This window comes from Crocuta crocuta, unplaced genomic scaffold, assembly GCF_008692635.1.
Source record: "Crocuta crocuta isolate KB4526 unplaced genomic scaffold, BGI_CrCroc_1.0 scaffold77, whole genome shotgun sequence".
NCBI lineage: Eukaryota > Metazoa > Chordata > Mammalia > Carnivora > Hyaenidae > Crocuta > Crocuta crocuta.
Window position 1 is genome coordinate 151,946 of NW_027532172.1, and position 18,584 is coordinate 170,529.

Below are 18,584 nucleotides of genomic sequence, written 5' to 3' on the forward strand. Positions count from 1 at the left end.
AGAGGCGTCTAGGCCCCAGAAGCTGATGTGGGAGGGGCAGCGTCCGTACCAGGGCTGTGGGCAAGGCAGCTCCTGAGCCCACCTTCCCCGGTTTGTCCGGGACCACCCCATCCCCCGCCTTGGGGCTGAGCTGCAGGCCACCTCTGCCCCGCAGAAGGATCCAGAGAATGTGGATTACGAGGACCTCTTCCTTTACTCCAATGCATTGACTGAGGAAGTCGCCAGCCCTGCCCATGGCCCCAGCGAATGTCGGAATCCTTCCTTCTATCCCACACCTGAGGAGGTATGTGACAGGGAGCTTGCACCTCTGACATGGGACGGGCAGGAGCAGAGGTGGCCAACAGCTGCCAGAGGAGACTTTCTAGAGCGAAAAACTATAGAACTTTCTATAGCTCCAACTATAGAACCTTCCAGGGATTTTGCAGGACCCTTTAACTAACATCCCAACTGTGACCTCAGCACCTCCCCCCCCCCCCAACTTCTGTCCATTACCAGCCGCTCCAGCCCATCTGCTGTCCCTTCTGGTGTTCAGACACATCAAGCTAACCTCAGGGCCTTTGTATGTGCTGGTCCCACCCCAGGACCTTTGCACATGTTGGTGGCACCACCCCCCAGGGCCTTTGCACATGCTGTGTGTGCTCTGCCCCCAGATTTCCCGTGCCTGGCTTCTTTCTTCAATTCTTCGTCTCCCTCCCCAGCTCCAGACTGAAAGTAGTCGCTCTGCATTCGCCACCCCATCACCCTGTTTACTCACTGCAGAGCACTCCTTACAATGTAAAAAGTCTTGTCTATTTGTGGGCTTTCATGTTTCCTGTCTGCCTTCCTATCAGACTCGGGGCCTTTGCATGTGCTGGTGAGCTCTGAGAGGCCTGGGAATCTATCTGACTTGTCCACGCTATCTTGTTCATCTATCTGCCTCTCCTCCTCTCGGACAGGACCTGGCACATAGAAAGCGCTCAACTAATGAATCTGTGGAGTAAGTGAATGAGTAAATTAATGACTCCCATCTCCCCAGGGCTGACTGGACCTCCAGGAGCCCCTAGGCTGAGTGCCCTCCCTGCCCCCCACACAGCAGGGACGTTCTGGCAGTAGTGGAAACGAAATAGGCCAGAGCAATGAACAGCAGTGGGTGCGGGGCTAAAGCGTGAAGGGAACAGTCAAGGAAGACCTCCTGGAGGAGATGGCATAGGGCTGGGACATGTAGGATGAGGAGGAGTCAGCCACACACAGAGATGCAGAGAGGGTGTTTCGGGCAGAGAAAAGAGCACATGCAAAGGTCCTGAGGCTCAGTGTGTCTGGATAACAAAAGAACAACAACAGCCAGTGTGTGGATGGAGTGGGGTGAGTGAAAGGGAGATCAGTGGGAAGTAAGGGGCAGGATCAGGAGGGGGCAATCACACAGGGCCTCAGGGCCAGGGTGAGGTCGTGGGGGTCGCGGGGACTCCCCATGGACGTGACAGGAAGGAGGCAGGGATTGTCCAGGTGGGAGGGACCGGAGAAGGATCCCTAGAGGCAGAGCAAGACGAGAATACTTGGGACATTTTGGAGGGGAGCCTGCTGATGGCTTGGGGCAGCTGGCGAGGAGAAGCTGGACGCTGTCGTGGTTCGAGTCCCCAGGCCCTGCATTGTTCGGGAGGTGATCCCAGGATGCACCACCGGGGGAGCCAAAGATGGGCTCCATCTCCCTGGGGAAGGCGGGACTCGGCTTGAGACCCGGCTCCCTGGGGCGGGGTGCGGTATGGACCTTCCAGCTCCGACTTGCGTTAGGCGCTGGTCACATGCCGTTCCTGGAGGTTTCGTTTGGCGGCGCTGGAGCCCGGGCCCTGGGTGCCCAGGGTGGGGGATGCGGATGCGGCGTTGCCGGCCACCTGCGCAAAGGGCACCTGGTTTGGGCTGAGCAGCCAGGTAGATGAGGGTCTGCAAACCGGGGCCCGAGGGCGGCATCCGTGTGGCCCTGCGGCGTCTGGCCCACGAGCTGCGCACGGCGTCTGTGTTTTGGAAAGCGCTGAAACAGTTACAGACGAAAGTGATGTTTCCTGCCGTACCATTGCGCGAAAATAGGACGAAAGTCAAATTTCCCCTTCCAGGCGGTTTCATCGGCGCGCGGGCACTTTCCCGTGGGCGCACGACCCTGGCGGCGTGGCTCTAGGACAGCAGAGCTCGGGGGCGAGACCGGGACTGGGTGGCGGCCGAACCTGAACGCGTTCGCTCCCTGGCCCTGGGGGGAGACCATGACGCTGGTTAGGGCGGTGGGAAGGGTGGGGCGTGGGATCAGGCTTGGGGCTCCCCTGGGGTCCTTGTCAGCCCCAAGGGGCCTAAGTGAGACCCGTGTCCCAACCTCCAGGGAAGATTCAGAGGCTTGGGGGGCAGAAGGGCCCCAGGCCTCACCCGCTCTTGGTTTCAGGCCCCGGGAAGGCCCAGCCTGCTGCGTCGGCCGAAGGAAAGGAAGCCCCGGGCAGAGATACGCAGAGCCGCCACCGTGGAAGCCACTTCCTCGCGCGCCCCCAACGCCCCCCTGGAGGTGGCCTGCCGGAAACTCTGCAGAAGCTTCAAGATGCTCCCCGAGTCGGGCAAGAGGCTCCAGCAGCAGCTGAAGCCCCACATGTCACCTGTGACTCTGTCATCGCTCTGGGATGCTGGGCCGCCAGCAGGGGCACACAGCCCAGGGGCCAGGCCAGGGGACACAGGCTGGGAAGATGACGTCTCCACACACCGCTCTGTGGCCACGTCCCTTGCAAGTCCCCCACAGCCCCAGAGTCTGAGGGACCGAGAGGACCCCTCCTCCGGGAAGGCCTCGAGAGTGGCCAGCAGGAGCAAGGTTAACCCAAAGGTCAGGGCTTGGCACCAAGTGGTAATGAGGGTCCTGTCTTCAAAAGCAAACAAACCAACCAAACCAGAGACAGAGGGCCTGGGAGAAGCCCAGAAGGACTGGCTCCCTGAGGAGTACCTCACGCCGCCACCCTTTGCCCCTGGGTACTGTTAGAGCCTTGCCCTGGCTCTGGGCCGCTTGCTGCCAGGGGCTGCTCGCACCGGACCCTGGCTGTCTGCCCACCAGCCCGCCGGAACCCGAGAAATGTAATAAAGACACTGCTTGGGGTCCTGCACTTGCCGGTGGGGTGACCTGGTTATTTGAATAGTAGTGATCAGTTACAGCAAGGGCCACCGTAGGTGCCAAGTTCATTACTTCTATGATATCCCTAAGCAGACCCAGCAGGTAGGCCCATGCTCCCCATTTTGAAGAAGAGACTAAGGGTCTGAGAGGAGGAGAGGCACAGCCAAGGTCACCCAGATACAGGGTGCTAGCGCCTGGATTGGAAACCCGCGTCCCCTGCGTGTGGCTCGACTCCGAGTACATCCTCGCCTGCCAACAGAGCGGTTCGCTCCTTCCTCCCGAGGTCCTCTGCCGACGGAGGTGAGACACGCCGAGGGCTTGGCACACAGTGCGCCCTCCCGCATCGACGTCAGCTCTAGGAGAAGCTTATGAGCCTTTCCTTTAAAGAAGGAGAGGCAGCCCGGGGTTGTGGCTGGTGGTGGGCTCTGGAGGGGGTCCCAGGTCACAGGGCTGTGTGACCCCTGGCAAGTCACTAGACCTCTCTGGGCCTGTCGGCTCATCTGGAAAATGGGGAGAGGAGCAGCCCCTCTTTCTCAGGATGAACCAGCAGGATGCACATGAAAGCTAAGGCTTTGGCTCACAGTAGGTGCTCAGTTAAGTGAGAGTAGGGTGGGCGCAGGGTCTAGAAATGATGCTCGTGGAGGTGTCTGGGAAGGTCCCTGGGGGCTGGTCTCCGCTGCAGGAATGAGCACTCTCTGGACTGAGTGGGGCTATGGATGGGGCCCCGGGACGGCCACAAGTGGAGTGAGTGTGGGGCGTCTCAAATCTGCAAGGTGCGGGCGTCTGAGATCCGGAAACAGGCGGCCCGGGTTCAAGGTTGCCTTTGCAGATGATGTGAGGTGTGGCCTTGGGCAGGTCACTGTGTTCCCTGAACAAAGGGCGACTGCTTCTCCGTCAGCCCTGCTGGGATGCCGTAGGCGACAGTGCAATGACTGAGAGACAGGCGCTTTGTAAACTGTAAAGTGCGGTGCCAGCCTCCGTGAATGCCATTGCTGCCACCCCCCTCAGAGGCCTCCTCTGGCAGTTCTCAGAGATCAGCAGGGGGTTACAGCTTTGGTCCCCTTGAGAAACTCCAGGACTGGGGGGAAGAGAGGGGACTGGGGGTAGCAGTTCCACGCTGGGCGGCCCTGGGGTGAGATCGCCTGGACCTGACCTCCATATCTGGTCTCTGCCCCACGAGACTCACAACTACCCAGCACTCCGGGCCCTCACAGTGGACAGGGAGCAGTCAGCCCCTTCTTGTGTAAATGGGGAGGTCATGGCTCACAGAGGGCGCAGCCACAGCTGGGTCCCACGGGGAGGGCAGGGGTGAAACCCCAGGCTTCCTCTCTCCCATCCGGCAGGTTTAAGGTGAAAAACACATCCTCCAAGCAGATGCGACTCAGTGTGTTTATTCCCGGGACCCAGGGAGACCGGATTCCACAGTGGAGTGACGGGTCACCCCGCCTCCTCTGCTCCTCTGACCCAGCTTCTCCATGGCACCCTCAGATGCGGATGTGGAAGGTGCTGTGTGCAAAGAGAGATAGAGTCAGTGTCATGGACACAGGGTTCCCCTCTCTCCCCCTCCCCCTCCCCTCACACTCTCCCGATGGGAGGCCCTGAGATATGCAAGGAGCCATGGAAAGGGGGAGATGGATCCCCTCAAAAACCCCAGGTGGTGTCACCCCGCCCCCCCCCCATTGGGGTTGAAAGCACATCTCTTTGGATCAGTTTACATTCCGGCTCCGCCCCAGACTTGCCGTGGGACTCTGAGTGGCTATGCCTTCCCGGGCTTCAGTTTACTCCTCCGTAAAATGGGGATAGAGCCCGTCCCTCCTGCGTTGGGGCTGTACCGAGGGCTCAGGGGGCGAGTACACGGGGTACTGGTCAGTGTGGTAGGGTTCATTCAGACGTCATTATCCGCGGCTCTGCTTGGAGACCCAGGCTCCTCGGGGTAGAGGAGGGGCCTCTGCAGAGGTGCGGACACCACCCATAGCCGCAGCCACAGCCGCAAGCCCGCACACAGCTGCTGAGCCCCTGCCGTGCTCCAGGCACTGTCCTGGTCTTTCCGAGTCCTAACTCAGGGCTCAGCCAGCTTCTTCTGTCAAGAGCCAAAGAGCTGATCTTTCCAGCTCTTTGTGCGCCGGCTCGGCTGGGCCTTGCAGCTTGAAAGCGGCCGTAGACGGTACAGACACGTTCAGGCGTGGCTGTGCGCCAGTAAAACCCTTGAGGGACACGGAAATTTGAATTTCGTATCCATTTCATGTGTTACGCGGTATTATTCTTCTTTAATCCTCCCCCCACCATTTAAAAAATGCAGAAGCCCTTCTTAGCTCACAGGAGGCACAAAAGCAGATGGCCGGCCGCCCCCTGTGTTAAGTTGCTCTCAGCCCTCCGGTGGGGGCTTTGATCGTCCCCAGGACTGCCAAGCACAGTTGTACGCTCTGTCCACTGCAAAACGTTCAGGCAAGTGAGGGTTGAAGACCAGCCACGTTGCATTCACCCGAAGAACTGCATCCACCCACAGGGGGTGCCCAAGGGGCCCCCAGGTATCCCCATTTTAAAGATGCAGAGACTGAGGCCAGGGAGGCTGGGAATGTTCCCCAGTCACACATGAATGGGTGGAGGAGCTTTCACAAACGGGGTCTGGGAACTGGGAAGAGGGAATGGCGAGGAGCGTCACCTGAGGAAGTCGGGTGCTCGCAGGATCATGTTCTGGAAGTCCTCCAGGGAGAGCCGCCCGTCGTGGTCCCCATCAGCCTCATCCAGCACCTTCTCACACACCAGGCTCACCTCCTCAGCACTCAGCTCCCCCCGCGTCAGCCTAGTCACCGTCTGCTCCAGGTCCCACGCACAGATGTAGCCATCGTCGTTAAAGTCTGTGCAGCAGCACGGGAGGGGAGGCAGGGTGCAGGCTGGGCCTCTGGTCCCCACATTACAGAGGAGGAGACTGAGGCACCGGAGGGAACCCAAAACGCTGGGGGAATAGCTGGAGTCTTGCTTTAGGATTGGGCAGGGACCTGCCAGGAGGCCATTCATTCACTCGGCAAGTATTTAGGGAGCGCCTACTATGTGCCAGGCACTGTGATAAATTTCCATTCATCCAAGAAGTGTTTACTGAGCACCTACTATGTGCCAGGCATGGGACACAGATGGGGAAGAAAACAGTTGCGGTTGCTGCCCTTGGGTCTCATCAGAAAGAAGTCAGTAAGAAATGGATGGATTAGAGGGGCGCCTGGGTGGCTCAGTGAGTTAAGCATCCAACTCTTGATCTTGGCTCAGGTCAGGATCTCACGGTTCATTGGATTGAGCCCCACATTGGGCTCTGCGCTGACAGTGCAGAGTCTGCTCGGTATTCTCCCCACCCCCCCAACTCTTTGCCCCTCTCCCGCTCTCTCTTGCTCTCAAAATAAATAAATAAAACAAAAAGAAAGAAAGAAAAGAGGTGAACAGATCATGAACGAGAAATTAAGAAGCACTGCTCTACGCTGAGAGAGAAATAGGATGTGGGGGTGGAGAGTGACAGGGACTTGGGGCAGAGGCTGCTTTTGACCTACGCTTCAAGGTAAGAAAGAGTCAAGGGAAAGGTGTTCCAGGCAGAGGGAACAGCAGAGGCAGAGGCCCAGGGGGATAAAGAGTTTGGTGGAGGAAGAGCGAGGCCAGTGTGGTTGGAAAGGAATAAGTAGGGTGACGGGGTCAGCAGGTACCAAGGTGGGGCAGGACAGGGCCGTGCCCGTCCTNCCCTGCACGCACCATAAATTTTGAAAGCGTAGTAGGCTTTGAGATCGCGGGGAGCCATTTCGCTCATCACAGAAAACATGTCCAGGAAGTTGTCCAAGGTCATGTGGCCGTCCCCATCGTCAGAGAACACCTGGGCAATCCTCTGGCGGAATGGGTTGTCCTGGGGGCAGGGAGCAGGGTGGCCATCCCTGCCCAGGGTCTCAGGGCTCCAGCTGGACTCGCTCTCAGCACCCACCTTCCTGAAACCTTCAAGTACCTGCCACCAAGTATCCCCCTTCAAGTATCTCCCCACGGTCCCGGGACAGGGCCCCAGGCAACTCTTCTCTCTGCTCCTGAGGTCTGGGTGGCCTTGACCCCACTCCAGGCTCCAGACGCAGCCACATGACCTGGTTGAGGCCAATCAGAGATCACCATCCACTAGGAAGCCATGATTGGCTCTGGGATAGGCAGGGGGACCCAAGCTGGCCAATCAGACGCTGCCCTGGGTTGTTTTCTGAAAGATGGGGATGGAGGGACCTGCCGTCTGTTGGTTGCAGAGCTGATGGGAGGGAATCTGGGACCACAGGGCCTTTGCTTCACTACTTCAAGTGAGTAAGCTGCTGAGACTGAAGCCTCTTCCTGGGAGGCACTGAGGGATGGAGGGAGGTTCCTGAGCATGTCCTCCGAGACCCTGGTTTCAGCCGTACCTGGTGCCAGCTCTGCCCCTGGAGTTTTGGCTCATGTGATCCAATTGATTTTGTTCTTTTTTTTTTTTTTTTTAGTTTGTTTATTTTTGAGAGAGAGGGAGCACAGTGGGGGAGGGGCAGAGAAAGAGAAGGAGAGAGAGAATCCTGCACCACCAGTGCAGAGACCAGCTCAGGGCTCAAACCCACGAACTGAGAGACCATGACCTGAGCTGGTCGGACCTTTAACCAATCGAGCCACCCAGGTGCCCCAAGATTTTGTCCTTCTTGAATGAGGTTTCTTTTTTTTTTTTTAATGTTTTATTTATTTCTAGGAGAGAGAGAGAGAGAGAGAGACAGCGTGAGCAGGGGAGGGTCAGAGAGAGAGGGAGTCACAGACTGAAACAGGCTCCAGGCTCTGAGCTGGCAGTCAGCACAGAGCCCGACGCGGGGCTCGAACCCACGAACCGCGAGATCATGACCTAAGCGAAAGTCGGACGCTTAACCGACTAAGCCACTCAGGCGCCCCTTGAATGAGGTTTCTGTCCCTTGTGATAAAATCATTTCTACTCAGTCACTCACCCCGCGAGCCCCCTTCAGCGTCACAAACTATGCGACAAACCTCGAGCTGAGAAAAACCTGCTGTTTTAATGGCCCCTGCTCTGCAAAGCAGGGCGGACTTTCCCTGAGAACCCGCCGCCCAGTAGGCCCCGTGCCATGCCTTTTACTCGCATCATCTCATTTCATCGTCCCAACTGCCCAGGTTTGCAATCCTGTCTCTCTCACATCCGAGCTGTGTGACCATGCCCAAGCATCTTAACCTCTCTGAACCTCAGTTTCTTCACCCGCAAAATGCATCCCTTCGTAGGAGTGCGGCAGGGGACCCCGGCGCCGGCGTACCTTCAGCTCGGGCATGCTGCCGATGAGCTCGTAGGGCACCTTCACGTCAGGGCGGCTGGTATAGTTGAGGGGGACCAGCTGGGGAGCCAGGTCCTGATAGCGATAGAAGAGCCTGGTGTGGGGAGGGAAACACGGGGAAGGATTGGGATAGGGGCTGGGGGGGGGGGGGGGAGGNCCTGGTCACTCCTCACCGGAGGACCCTGGGTCCCCAAGAGTCATCCGCTCGGAGCCCAGCCCTCAAGCACACACAGCCAAACACAGGCAGGTACTTCTACCCCTGGGGACAGGGCCACGGTGCAGAGATGGCCCCAGAGCTAGGGGGGACTGGAGTGCGGACACTCGAGCGCGGACACTGATACTGCGCTTTGAAGAATGAGTAGGAGCTCGTCCCCAGGCAGATGGGGAGGCAAGAGGGAACATGCATCACGCACTCAGAGTCTGAGCGAATCTGTGAATCTCTGGATGTCAGCCAGGACCCCCGTCCCCACATTTTCCTTCTCTCCCTCCGTAATGGGAGGGTTCGCTAAATGGGGCAGAGCCGAGACAGAAGGCCAGTATTCAGGGGGGGGTTTCGTGCGTGAAAGGCATTTTGCAAAACACCGGATGCCACCCACACTGCCTCGATTGTGAGGCCAGCTCTCGGCTGCAGTGTCCTCGCCCGCGGACCCCCTGCCTCCGCTAGGGGGCGCCATGAGCAGAGGCCTTGGAGAGCACATCCTTGATGAGTCAGAGGCCCCCAAGCTGCTGGGGGTTATTTCCAGGGGAGACAGGAGCCCCTGGGCCCGACGACGGCTAGGAACTCAAGGAGGGGGTATCTGGAATGTCAGCTCCCTGTCCGGGTCCCCTCGGGGAACAGCCCGGGGCTGGGTTTCTGGCGGCCATGAGCACATCGCCTTTTCTCCCGCTGAGCCCGTTATTGTGCTGAGACACAGGCAGCTTAGGACGGATGAACCGCCAGCCCTCAAACCCCTTGCAGCTCTGCCCGTCTTGCAGAGCCGGGGTCAGCCTCCCCTGTGCAAGCCTCAGTTTCCCCACGGGTAACCTGATCGTGATGGCCAGGGTGACCTTGTGAGCTGTCCTCACCCAGACAATGGGGCTCACTGGTGAAAGGTGTGCCCATCAATAATGGATATCCGGTGCCCACACAATTGGGGCCTTGGCCCTGAACCCCGGCCAGCTAGGGTTTCACCGCTCCGAGTTCATGGGTTGGGGCCTCCGGACAATGGCTCCATGGGCTGAGCTGTGATGTGGGATCCCTACCAATCCCCTCTCGTTCCCGCCAGGGAAATGCAGCAGCCTCAGGCCGCCCACCGCACCCTTACCCTGATGCCACGCCCCACGTGCCCCCGGGTTCCCAGCCTCCAGTGCCAGCCTCCGCACACTCCTCAGGGGGGACCTTTCTGACACGCTGACCTGTACCCCTCCTGCCCCCACCCCGGCTCACATACTCTCCATGACCCCCATCTCCCTCGGAAAAAGCCCAAGCTAATCAGCCTAGAGGCCATGACAGTCAGACAAGAAGTGGCTTCTCAGCCTCCCCACTTCTGCCCCCATCCGCTGACCATGCCTGCGATCCCTCCCTTCATGGTTTAACCGTCATAAAGCACCCCGTCCCGTCCAATTGCAAACATCCTCTAGCAGCGGGTACTTCCTCCCTTTTTCCCCGACTGACCTCATGATTTCCTTTCTTGTGAAGAAGGTGCAGTCCTGTGGAGAGAGATACTGGCTTGGCCCGGAGCCTGCCTCAGGGGCCCCTTCCTGTCCCTCCGCCGCGCGCCCATCTCTGTCTGATGCTGCGCCGGGAGGCTTGCTGACTGCACACCCAAGACAGACGATGCTGTCCCCATTCCACAGGCCGAGAAATCAAGGCTGTCAAACTTACTGAGGGCCCCGCGTGTCACCCCTACCTGATATGCTTCCAGCTGCTCGTGAGTGAAGACCGTCTGCTTGTTGCCCATGGTGGGGACACTGCCGGGACACTGGGACAAGCCCCCGGAGCCCCTGGTCTCCCCTGGGCCACACGGGTTGCCAGGCTGCGGCACACCAGCGTCTGGGCAAATCTCCCTGCCCCGGCTGTCACCTGCCCACCCGCCCTGTCACCCCCAGCCTGGGGGAGATCAAGTTACAGCCCAGCTCTCTGGGCAACAGCCCGGGTATGTCCATGGCCACCAGGACAAGAAGGACTTGTAGGACGTCACAGAGCAGCAGACCACGTCTGCCATTGGCGGGTGAGGCGGGGGGCATGGGACGCCTTCCAGAGACAGGCGGCCTGATGGAGAGACTGCGAGCGCACCCCGGCTCAAATACTCGCTCTCCACCCATTAGCTGTGCAGCCTTAGACGAGTCACCTGACCTCTCTGAGACTCATTTGTAAGAGGGAAGATGTGTCAGTGCCTAACTCAGAGAGTCGTTCTGAAGGTCTAATAAAATCGTTAATGCAACCAAAACAAAAATTTTTTTTGACTGTTGCATATAAGCCAGTTTTAGGGACTGGGAGCATAACTTGGTGAGCAAAAATGAGGTCCTGATGGGGCGCCTGGGTGGCTTAGTCGGTTAAGCGTCCGACTTTCGCTTAGGTCATGATCTCGCGGTTCGTGGGTTCGAGCCCCACGTCGGGCTCTGTGCTGACTGCCAGCTCGGAGCCTGGAGCCTGTTTCAGTCTGTGACTCCCTCTCTCTCTGACCCTCCCCTGCTCACACTGTCTCTCTCTCTCTCCTAGAAATAAATAAAAAAAACATTAAAAAAAAAATGAGGTCCTGAGATGTGCACTGGAGATGATGATGATGACGACATTATGGCTAAAGAAAAGTGATCCAAGGTGAAAGTTGGAGAAACAACTGGTTAAATAATACCAAAGAGAATTCTTTATTTGCCGGACTTGTCAGAGCCTTGAGTATGCTAATATTCATCACGCATCCTCAGTGGGTAAAGACAATGTAGCAGCTGCCAACCTTATGAGGACCCAGAATCCTCTTGGGCAGAAACCTTGGGAGTCAAAAGCCCTTAGCCTGGCGCTCCATGCTCTTCTTGCTCTGGGTCTCGCCTGGCTCCAGTTTCTTCTCCCGCTCAGCCTTTTCTAGTGCCACAACCCCTCCCCCCTGAACTGCTCTCGGATCTCCCCTCCCCCACCACTGGCCTGGACCCTCACATTTCTCCCTGGCCTCATCAACTCTCCTCTGTCCCAGTGTGTGAAGCCACCTTGTAGAATGTGACTATGATAAGGCTTTAAGGACCCCTTTAGGATGATTTTTTAAAAAAAAAAACCTGACAATATCAATTGTGGATGAGGATGTGGAGCAACTGGAATCGTTAATTGCTGGTGGTGATGCAAAATGGTACATCCGCTCTGGAAAATGGAGCAGAACTTTCTTGTAAGTGACACACGCGTTTACCACATGACTTAGCAGTCCCACTCGTGAGTAGTTACCCACGGGAAATGAAAATCTACGGGCCCACAAAAACCTGTTCATGCCCACCGCATGGAGAAAGTATTTGCAAACCATACATCAGATAAGGGACTAGTCACCAGAATATATAAAGAACTCTAACAAGCCTACAGTAAAAGGACAAATAGCCTAGATTTTAAAATGGGCAGAGATTGGCGGGCGCGGGGGATAAGCAGATGAAGCACAGAGGATTTTTATGGCAGTGAATCTACTCTGTATGATGCTGTCGTGGTGGATATACATCATTATACATTTGTCCAAAAACCACAAAATGTACAACACCAAGACTGAAGCCTAATGTACATTTTGGATGATACGATGTGTCACTGTACGTTCACTGCTTGTGACAAGTGCACCACTCTGCTGGGGAGGCTGTGCATGTGCAGGGCAGGGAGTACATGGGAAATCTCCGGACCTTCTGCTCAATTTCACTGTGAACCTAAAACTGCTCTAAAAATTAAGTCTATTAAAACAAAACAAAACAAAACAAAACAGGTAAAGGATTTGAGTAGACATCTCTCCAAAGAAGATACACCAATGGCAAAGAAGATCTGGAATAAGCAAGGAAATGCAAATTAAAACCACAGTGAAATACTACTTCACACCCACTTGGGTGCCTAAAAGGAAACAGACAATAGCAAGTGTTGACCAGGAATGTGGGGTCAGCACAGTGTATGAAACCCTCATACCCTGCTGGTGGGAATGTGAAATGGTGAGGCTGCTTTGGAAAACAGTTCGGCAGTTCTTTAAAAAGTTAAACACCGAGTTACCATGTGACCCAGCAATTTTCATTCCGAGGTAGAGAGACCTAAAAATGTATGCCCACCTAAATTATTATATCTGTTTTTAAAAATATTTGTATATGAAGAATGATAACAACTCTGTTCGTAATCACCAAAAACTGGAAACGACACAAATATTCTTCACCTGGGAAATGGATTAAAAAAGAAAAAAACTGGGGCCGGTCCATACAATAGACTCAGCCATAAAAGGGAATGAACTATTGATATACACAAAGTGAATGGACCTGAAATGCATTGTGCTATAGCTGAAAGATGCCAGATTCAAGAGGCGACCTACCAGATGATCCCATTTATATGCACACTCAAAAGGACACAACTATAGGAACAGAAAAGAGATCAATGGCTGTAGAGGGGGGAATAAGTGAATCTTAGGGGTGATGAAATAGTTCTGGTGTTTTGATTGTAGTGTTGGTTATGTGACTGTATTCATTTGTCAAAACTCATAGAACTGCACACCAAAAAGGGTGAGATTTTTGCATGTAAATACATTTTTTTAAAGAGGACGATGACAAAACTAATTATCAAAGACCTCCTGGCTCCCTGTGCCTCATGGTTGAAGTCCAGATTCCTATGGCTGACCCCATCAGACACTCTGTGATTTGGTTATGTGCCCCCCCACATCAGCAATTAGTTACTGAGCACCTACTGTGTGCTAGGTGCTGTCCTAGGTCCTGATCACATATCGGTGAACAAAAACAGTGCTCTCACAAAGCTCACGTTCCAGTGGGCAAGCAACCAAATAAATACATAATTAGTCAGGAGTGCTAAGGTCCAGGAAGAAAAATAAAACGGCAGGGATAGAGAGATGAGGCTGGGATAAATAGATTGGGAAGGGAAAGCACCCCTGACGATGCGATATTTGAGTAGAACTAGAGGGAAGTGAGGAAATAGTGAGTGGGAAGAGAGTGGTTGGTGGTGGGAAGAGGAAGTGCAAAGGCCCTGGGGCTGGGGTAAGTTTGACACAGTTGGAGGAGGGTAAGGGGGCTGGCGCTGTACGGGAGCTCAACAAGCACTAATCACAATTATCAAGGGGCTGCTCGTGTTTGTCAGCCACTGGAGGCTGACTCTCTGACACCCAGCTCCAATGATGGGATCTTTTTTTTCTTTTCTGCATTTACAATAAATCATTTCTCATGGTATAAATAAATTAATTCTATCTTTGTATGGGTAAATTTCATCTTCATTATGATAAATAAGATGCAACAATATCCCCCCTTGTAATATAGGATAAAGAACTGAGAACCATAATGCCAGAACTGCATTGCAATAATCATCAAGGAAAAACAAATCAAGACAACAATGAGATATCACTGCCAGGATGGCTGTTATTAAAAAAAAAAAAAAAAAGGAGTGCTGATGCATAGGGGCGCATGTACCCCAATGTTCATAGCGGCACTCTCAACAATAGTCAAATCATGGAAACAGCTTAAATGTCCATCAACTGATGAATGGATCAAGAAGATGTGGTTTATCTACACAATGGAATACTACATGGCAACGAGAAAGAATGACATCTGGCCATGTGTAGCAACGTGGATGGAAGTTGAGGGTGTTATGCTGAGTGAAATAAGTCAGGCAGAGAAGGACAGATACCATATGTTTTAACTCATACGTGGACCAGGAGGAACTTAACACAGGACCATAGCGGAGGAGAAGGGGAAAAAATAGTTAAGGAGAGGGAGGGAGGCAAACCATAAGAGACTCTTAAATACTGAAAACAAACTGAGGGTTGATGAGAGGTGGGAGAGAGGGGAAAATAGGTGATGGGCATGGAGGAGGGCACTTGTGGGGATGAGCACTGGGTATTAGACGGAAACCAACTTGACAATAAAGTATAAAAGAAAAAAATGAATAAATGTTAGTGAGGATGTAGAGAAATGGCAACCCTGTGCCCTGGGGTGGGAATGCAAAATGGCGCCTCCACTGTGGAAAACAGCATGGAGGTGTCTCAAAAACTTAAAACTAGGGGCACCTGGGTGGCTCAGTTTGTTGAGCATCTGACTCTTGATTTCAACTCAAGTCATGATCTCACGGTCATGAGATCAAGCTCTGGCTCAAGCTCAATACTGGACATGAAGCCTGCTTAGGATTCTCTCTCTCTCTCTCTCTCTCTCTCAAACAAAAAATAGGGTCACCTGGGTGGCTTAGTCAGTTGAGCATCTGACTTGATTTCAGCTCAGCTCATGATCTCATGGTTCATGAGATCGAGCCCTGCATCAGGCTCTACACTGACATCAAGGAGCCTGCTTGATTCTCTTTCCCTCTCTCCCTACCCCTCCTCCACTTGTGTTTTATAAACAAACAAACAAACATTTTTAAAAAAGAAAAACACCAAAAAACTTAAAAATAGAACTATCATATGATCCAGTATACATCCAAAAGAATTGAAATCAGGATCACAAAGAGATATTAACACTTCTGTGTTCATTGCAGCATTATTCACAATAGCCAAGGTATGGAAACAATCTAAATGTCCACTGATGGATGAAAAGATTAAAAAAACATGGTATGTACTTACAATGGAATATTCTTCAGCCTTAAAAAGAAGGCAACTCTGCAGTATGTAACAACTTGGAGGACCTTTGAGTGCATTTGCTCAGTGAAATAAGCCAATCACAGATAGACAAATATTTATGATTCCACTTGGGAGGAGAAAGTAGAATGGTGGCTCACAGCAGCCAAGGGGAAGGAAAATGGAGCTTACTAACCAGTGGGCATGAAGCAAGATTCATCAAGCAAGATAAATAAGCTCTAGCGATCTCCTGGACATTGTGTCTATACCCAAAGATAATGTATTGTACACTTAAACATTTGTGGAGGTCTGGGCCGCCTGGGTGACTCAGTCGGTTAAGTGTCAACTCTTTTTTTTTTTTTTTAATTTTTTCTTTTTAATGTTTTATTTATTTCTGAGAGAGAGAGAGAGACAGCATGATCAGGGGAGGGGCACAGAGAGAGCGAGACACAGAATCTGAAACAGGCTCTGAGCTAGCTGTCAGCACAGAGCCCGACACGGGGCTTGAAACCACAAACCGTGAGATCATGACCTGAGCCAAAGTCGGACGCTTAACCGACTGAGCCACCCAGGTGCTCTATAAGTGTCCAACTCTTAGCTCAGCTCAGGTCTTGATCTCAGGGCCGTGGCCCCTCAATGGGTTCCGTGCTGGGCGTGAAGCCTACTTTAAAAAAAAAAATTGTGAAAATCTCATGTTAAGTGCTCTTCCTACAATAAGATAAAATAGAAAAACAAAAACGTCACCACCCTATGACGCAGCACTTGGACTCTTGGGCAATCGCAGAGAAATGAAAGCTTACGTTCACACAAAAACCTGTAATGGAGGTTTTACTCATAGCAGCCCCAAACAGGAAACGACCCATAAATCCTTCAACAGGTGAATGATTAAACAAACTGGTCCATCCATTCCATGGATGTGAAAGGGGTACATGTGACAACTTGAATGAATCTCTGGGGAGTTATGCTCAGTGGGGGAAAAAAGCCAATCATAAAATGTTACACGCTGGATTTTTCCATTTACATAGCATTCTTAAAATGACAAAAGTATAGAAATGTGAAGAGGTTGCTGGTGGCCAGGGTGCAGGGATGGGGTGGGGGGAGGTGGGTGTGGCTACACACAAGTGCATCAGGACGGATCTTTGTGATGTTGGACTGCTCGAGTCTTGCCTGTAACGATGCCAATATCCTGGTTGTGACATCGCCCTGGAGTTTTTTTTATAAGATGTTACCATTGAGGGAAACTGGCAAAAGCGTACACGGGATCGCTCTGTATTATTTCCCTGCTGTTTTTTTTTTTTTTTTAAAAACACTTTTATTGTGGTAAAATACACAAGGCATAACATTTACCATTTGGACCCTTTTTTAAGTGCACAACTCAGTCGTATGAAATACATTCACATTGTTATGCTGCCGTCACTACCATCTGTCTCCAGAACGCTTTTCATGTTGTAGAACAACTGAAAGTCTGTCCCCATTAAACAGCTTCCCATGCTCCCCTCCCCCAGTCCCTGGAACCCACAGTCCTACTTTCTGTTTCTGTGAGTTTGCCTGTTCTAGAAAACCTCCTGTAAATGGAATCATACATTATGTGTCCTTTTGTGTGTGGCTTCTTTCACTCAGCATGAAGTCTTCAGTGTTTGTCCACATTGTAGCATGTGTCAGGTTTTCTTTCCTTTTTAAGACTGATATTCCAGTGTGTGGATAGATCACATTTTGTTTATTTATTCGTCCATCGATGGACACTCGGAGTCTTTCCACCTGTTTGCTATTGTGATCAATGCTGCTATGAACATGGATATACACTTGCAAGAACGTTCTTTTTTCTGGGTCAGGATCCTATGTTACATGTAGTCATCATATCTCCCTTGGCTCCTGATTTCAGTCTATTTTGTTTGGTTTTAGTTTGTTGGTCTATTTTTTTTTTTATGGCATTGATAGTCTTAAAGAGTACCAGTCAGGTACTTTGTCGGATGTCCTTCATTTTGATTTGTCTGGCATTTTCTCATGATTGGACTGGACTCATGGGTTTGGGAGAGACCTCAGAGGTGAGGTGTCTGTCCTCTCCATCACTTCCTACCTGGACTTACCTGATAGCTACAAGACATCATTGGCAATGTTGACCTTGATCCTTTGGGCAAGGCGGTGTTCGCCATGTTTTTCCATCCTCGATTAACTGTTTTCCCTTTCCATAATCTATTCTTTGGAAACAATGCAGATTCTTTTAAAGAAATGCTCCTGGNGAGGGTGATGTTGTGTGATAAAGCACAGACGTTAAAAACTTAGAATTGATTTTTTTCCAGTGATTTCAATGAGTTATACTCTGTGCATGAAGATGTTTAGAAAACTTTAGCTGATTTATTGCATTTTCTTTGTATATATACACAAGAGTAGTATAAAATTAAAATCTCTGTGTATTTAAATCTCAAGACCATTTTTTAATGTTTATTTTTTTTAGAGAGAGAGAAGACAGAATGTCAGTGGGAGAGGGGCAGAGAGAGATGGAGACACAAAATTTGAAGCAGGCTCCAGGCTCCGAGCTGTCAGCACAGAGCCCGACGCTGGGCTCAAACTCACAAACCGTGGGATCATGACCTACCTCAAGTAGGACGCTTAACCGACTGAACCACCCAGGTGCCCCTTAGGACTTTTTAAATGGATATAAAATAAAAAAAAAAAAATTTAAGTGAGCAAAAGCAATGTATCATGGTTTATTTGGAACAATTACTCCCTTAGAACATAAATTATCAGTGGGGGCAATATTTCTCGTAAGGTGGTAAAAATCGATCCTGGGGGAGGGGCGAGGAAGGGATGAAAAAACCTTAGATGTTTCAATGGCTCGTGGCCCAATCCAAAACTCAATCCTCCCTGACAAAAACTCCTTCATTGTTATTTAACTTCTCTCATTAAATTAAATTAAACTAAGTTCCCTTTACGGGGTGATGATGAAAAAAAAAAAAGGTTGAGAAATGCTGTCGTAGAAGTGTATAAAATGGTGACACATGTTACAGTGGATGGCCTGGTGCTTGGTGACAAAATGTAAAATCAGGATGGTTTGTGGAACAGGGCGGCCGTGGGAGTGAATGAGATGATCCCCGTAAATCCGTGTGAAGTATTAGCTGTTGTCATCCGCACCCACGGCGGCGGCAGCCACCGCAATTTACAAAAGAGGAAAGAAGGTCAGAGAGATCAGGCTGCTTCCCGCAGGGCACACAGCATTGGAAGCCCCAGAAAGGAGCCGCACGGCTCCTGGGTTGCCTGGGGCAGAACAGATCTCCCCAAATGAGTCGGTCCTATTCCTCCCTGGGGAGCTGGTTCTGTCAACGGTGGGAGGATGGCCCCCGCGCAGGCTTGCCCCGACGGGCAGCACCAGGAAGCTCATTCTCTCCGATTCCTGAACGCGAAAGGAGCCTACAGCCGGAGAATTGGGCA

At 52.3% G+C, this 18,584-nt stretch overlaps 2 protein-coding genes and 1 long non-coding RNA gene across 4 annotated transcripts in view; 2 read left to right on the top strand and 1 right to left on the bottom strand.

Moving 5' to 3' along the window:
• Positions 1-3,107, top strand: part of HSH2D (hematopoietic SH2 domain containing) — an 8,956-nt gene extending 5,849 nt beyond the window's left edge. The window contains exons 5-6 of the mRNA XM_077777060.1: positions 155-283; positions 2,405-3,107. Of these exons, the coding sequence (XP_077633186.1) occupies positions 155-283; positions 2,405-2,983 (708 nt within the window). The 3' untranslated portion in view covers positions 2,984-3,107. The remainder of the gene's footprint in view (positions 1-154; positions 284-2,404) is intronic.
• A 1,451-nt stretch (positions 3,108-4,558) lies between these two features.
• Positions 4,559-10,375, bottom strand: CIB3 (calcium and integrin binding family member 3). Of its 2 annotated transcripts, XM_077777094.1 has the most exons (6): positions 10,302-10,375; positions 10,067-10,101; positions 8,395-8,506; positions 6,845-6,992; positions 5,775-5,970; positions 4,559-4,618 (listed from the first exon to the last, which is right to left on the bottom strand). In XM_077777094.1, exons 1-6 carry the CDS (start codon positions 10,350-10,352, stop codon positions 4,597-4,599), a joined length of 564 nt encoding a protein of 187 aa, XP_077633220.1. In that variant the 5' UTR covers positions 10,353-10,375; the 3' UTR covers positions 4,559-4,596. The 2 variants fall into 2 exon arrangements, with proteins under 2 accessions (XP_077633220.1, XP_077633221.1); XM_077777095.1 differs by lacking the exons at positions 8,395-8,506; positions 10,067-10,101.
• Positions 10,073-13,169, top strand: LOC144242257 (uncharacterized). Its single transcript, XR_013338316.1, has 2 exons — positions 10,073-10,322; positions 11,114-13,169. It is a non-coding gene; the product is annotated as an uncharacterized LOC144242257 (long non-coding RNA).
• The last annotated feature ends 5,415 nt before the right edge of the window (positions 13,170-18,584 follow it).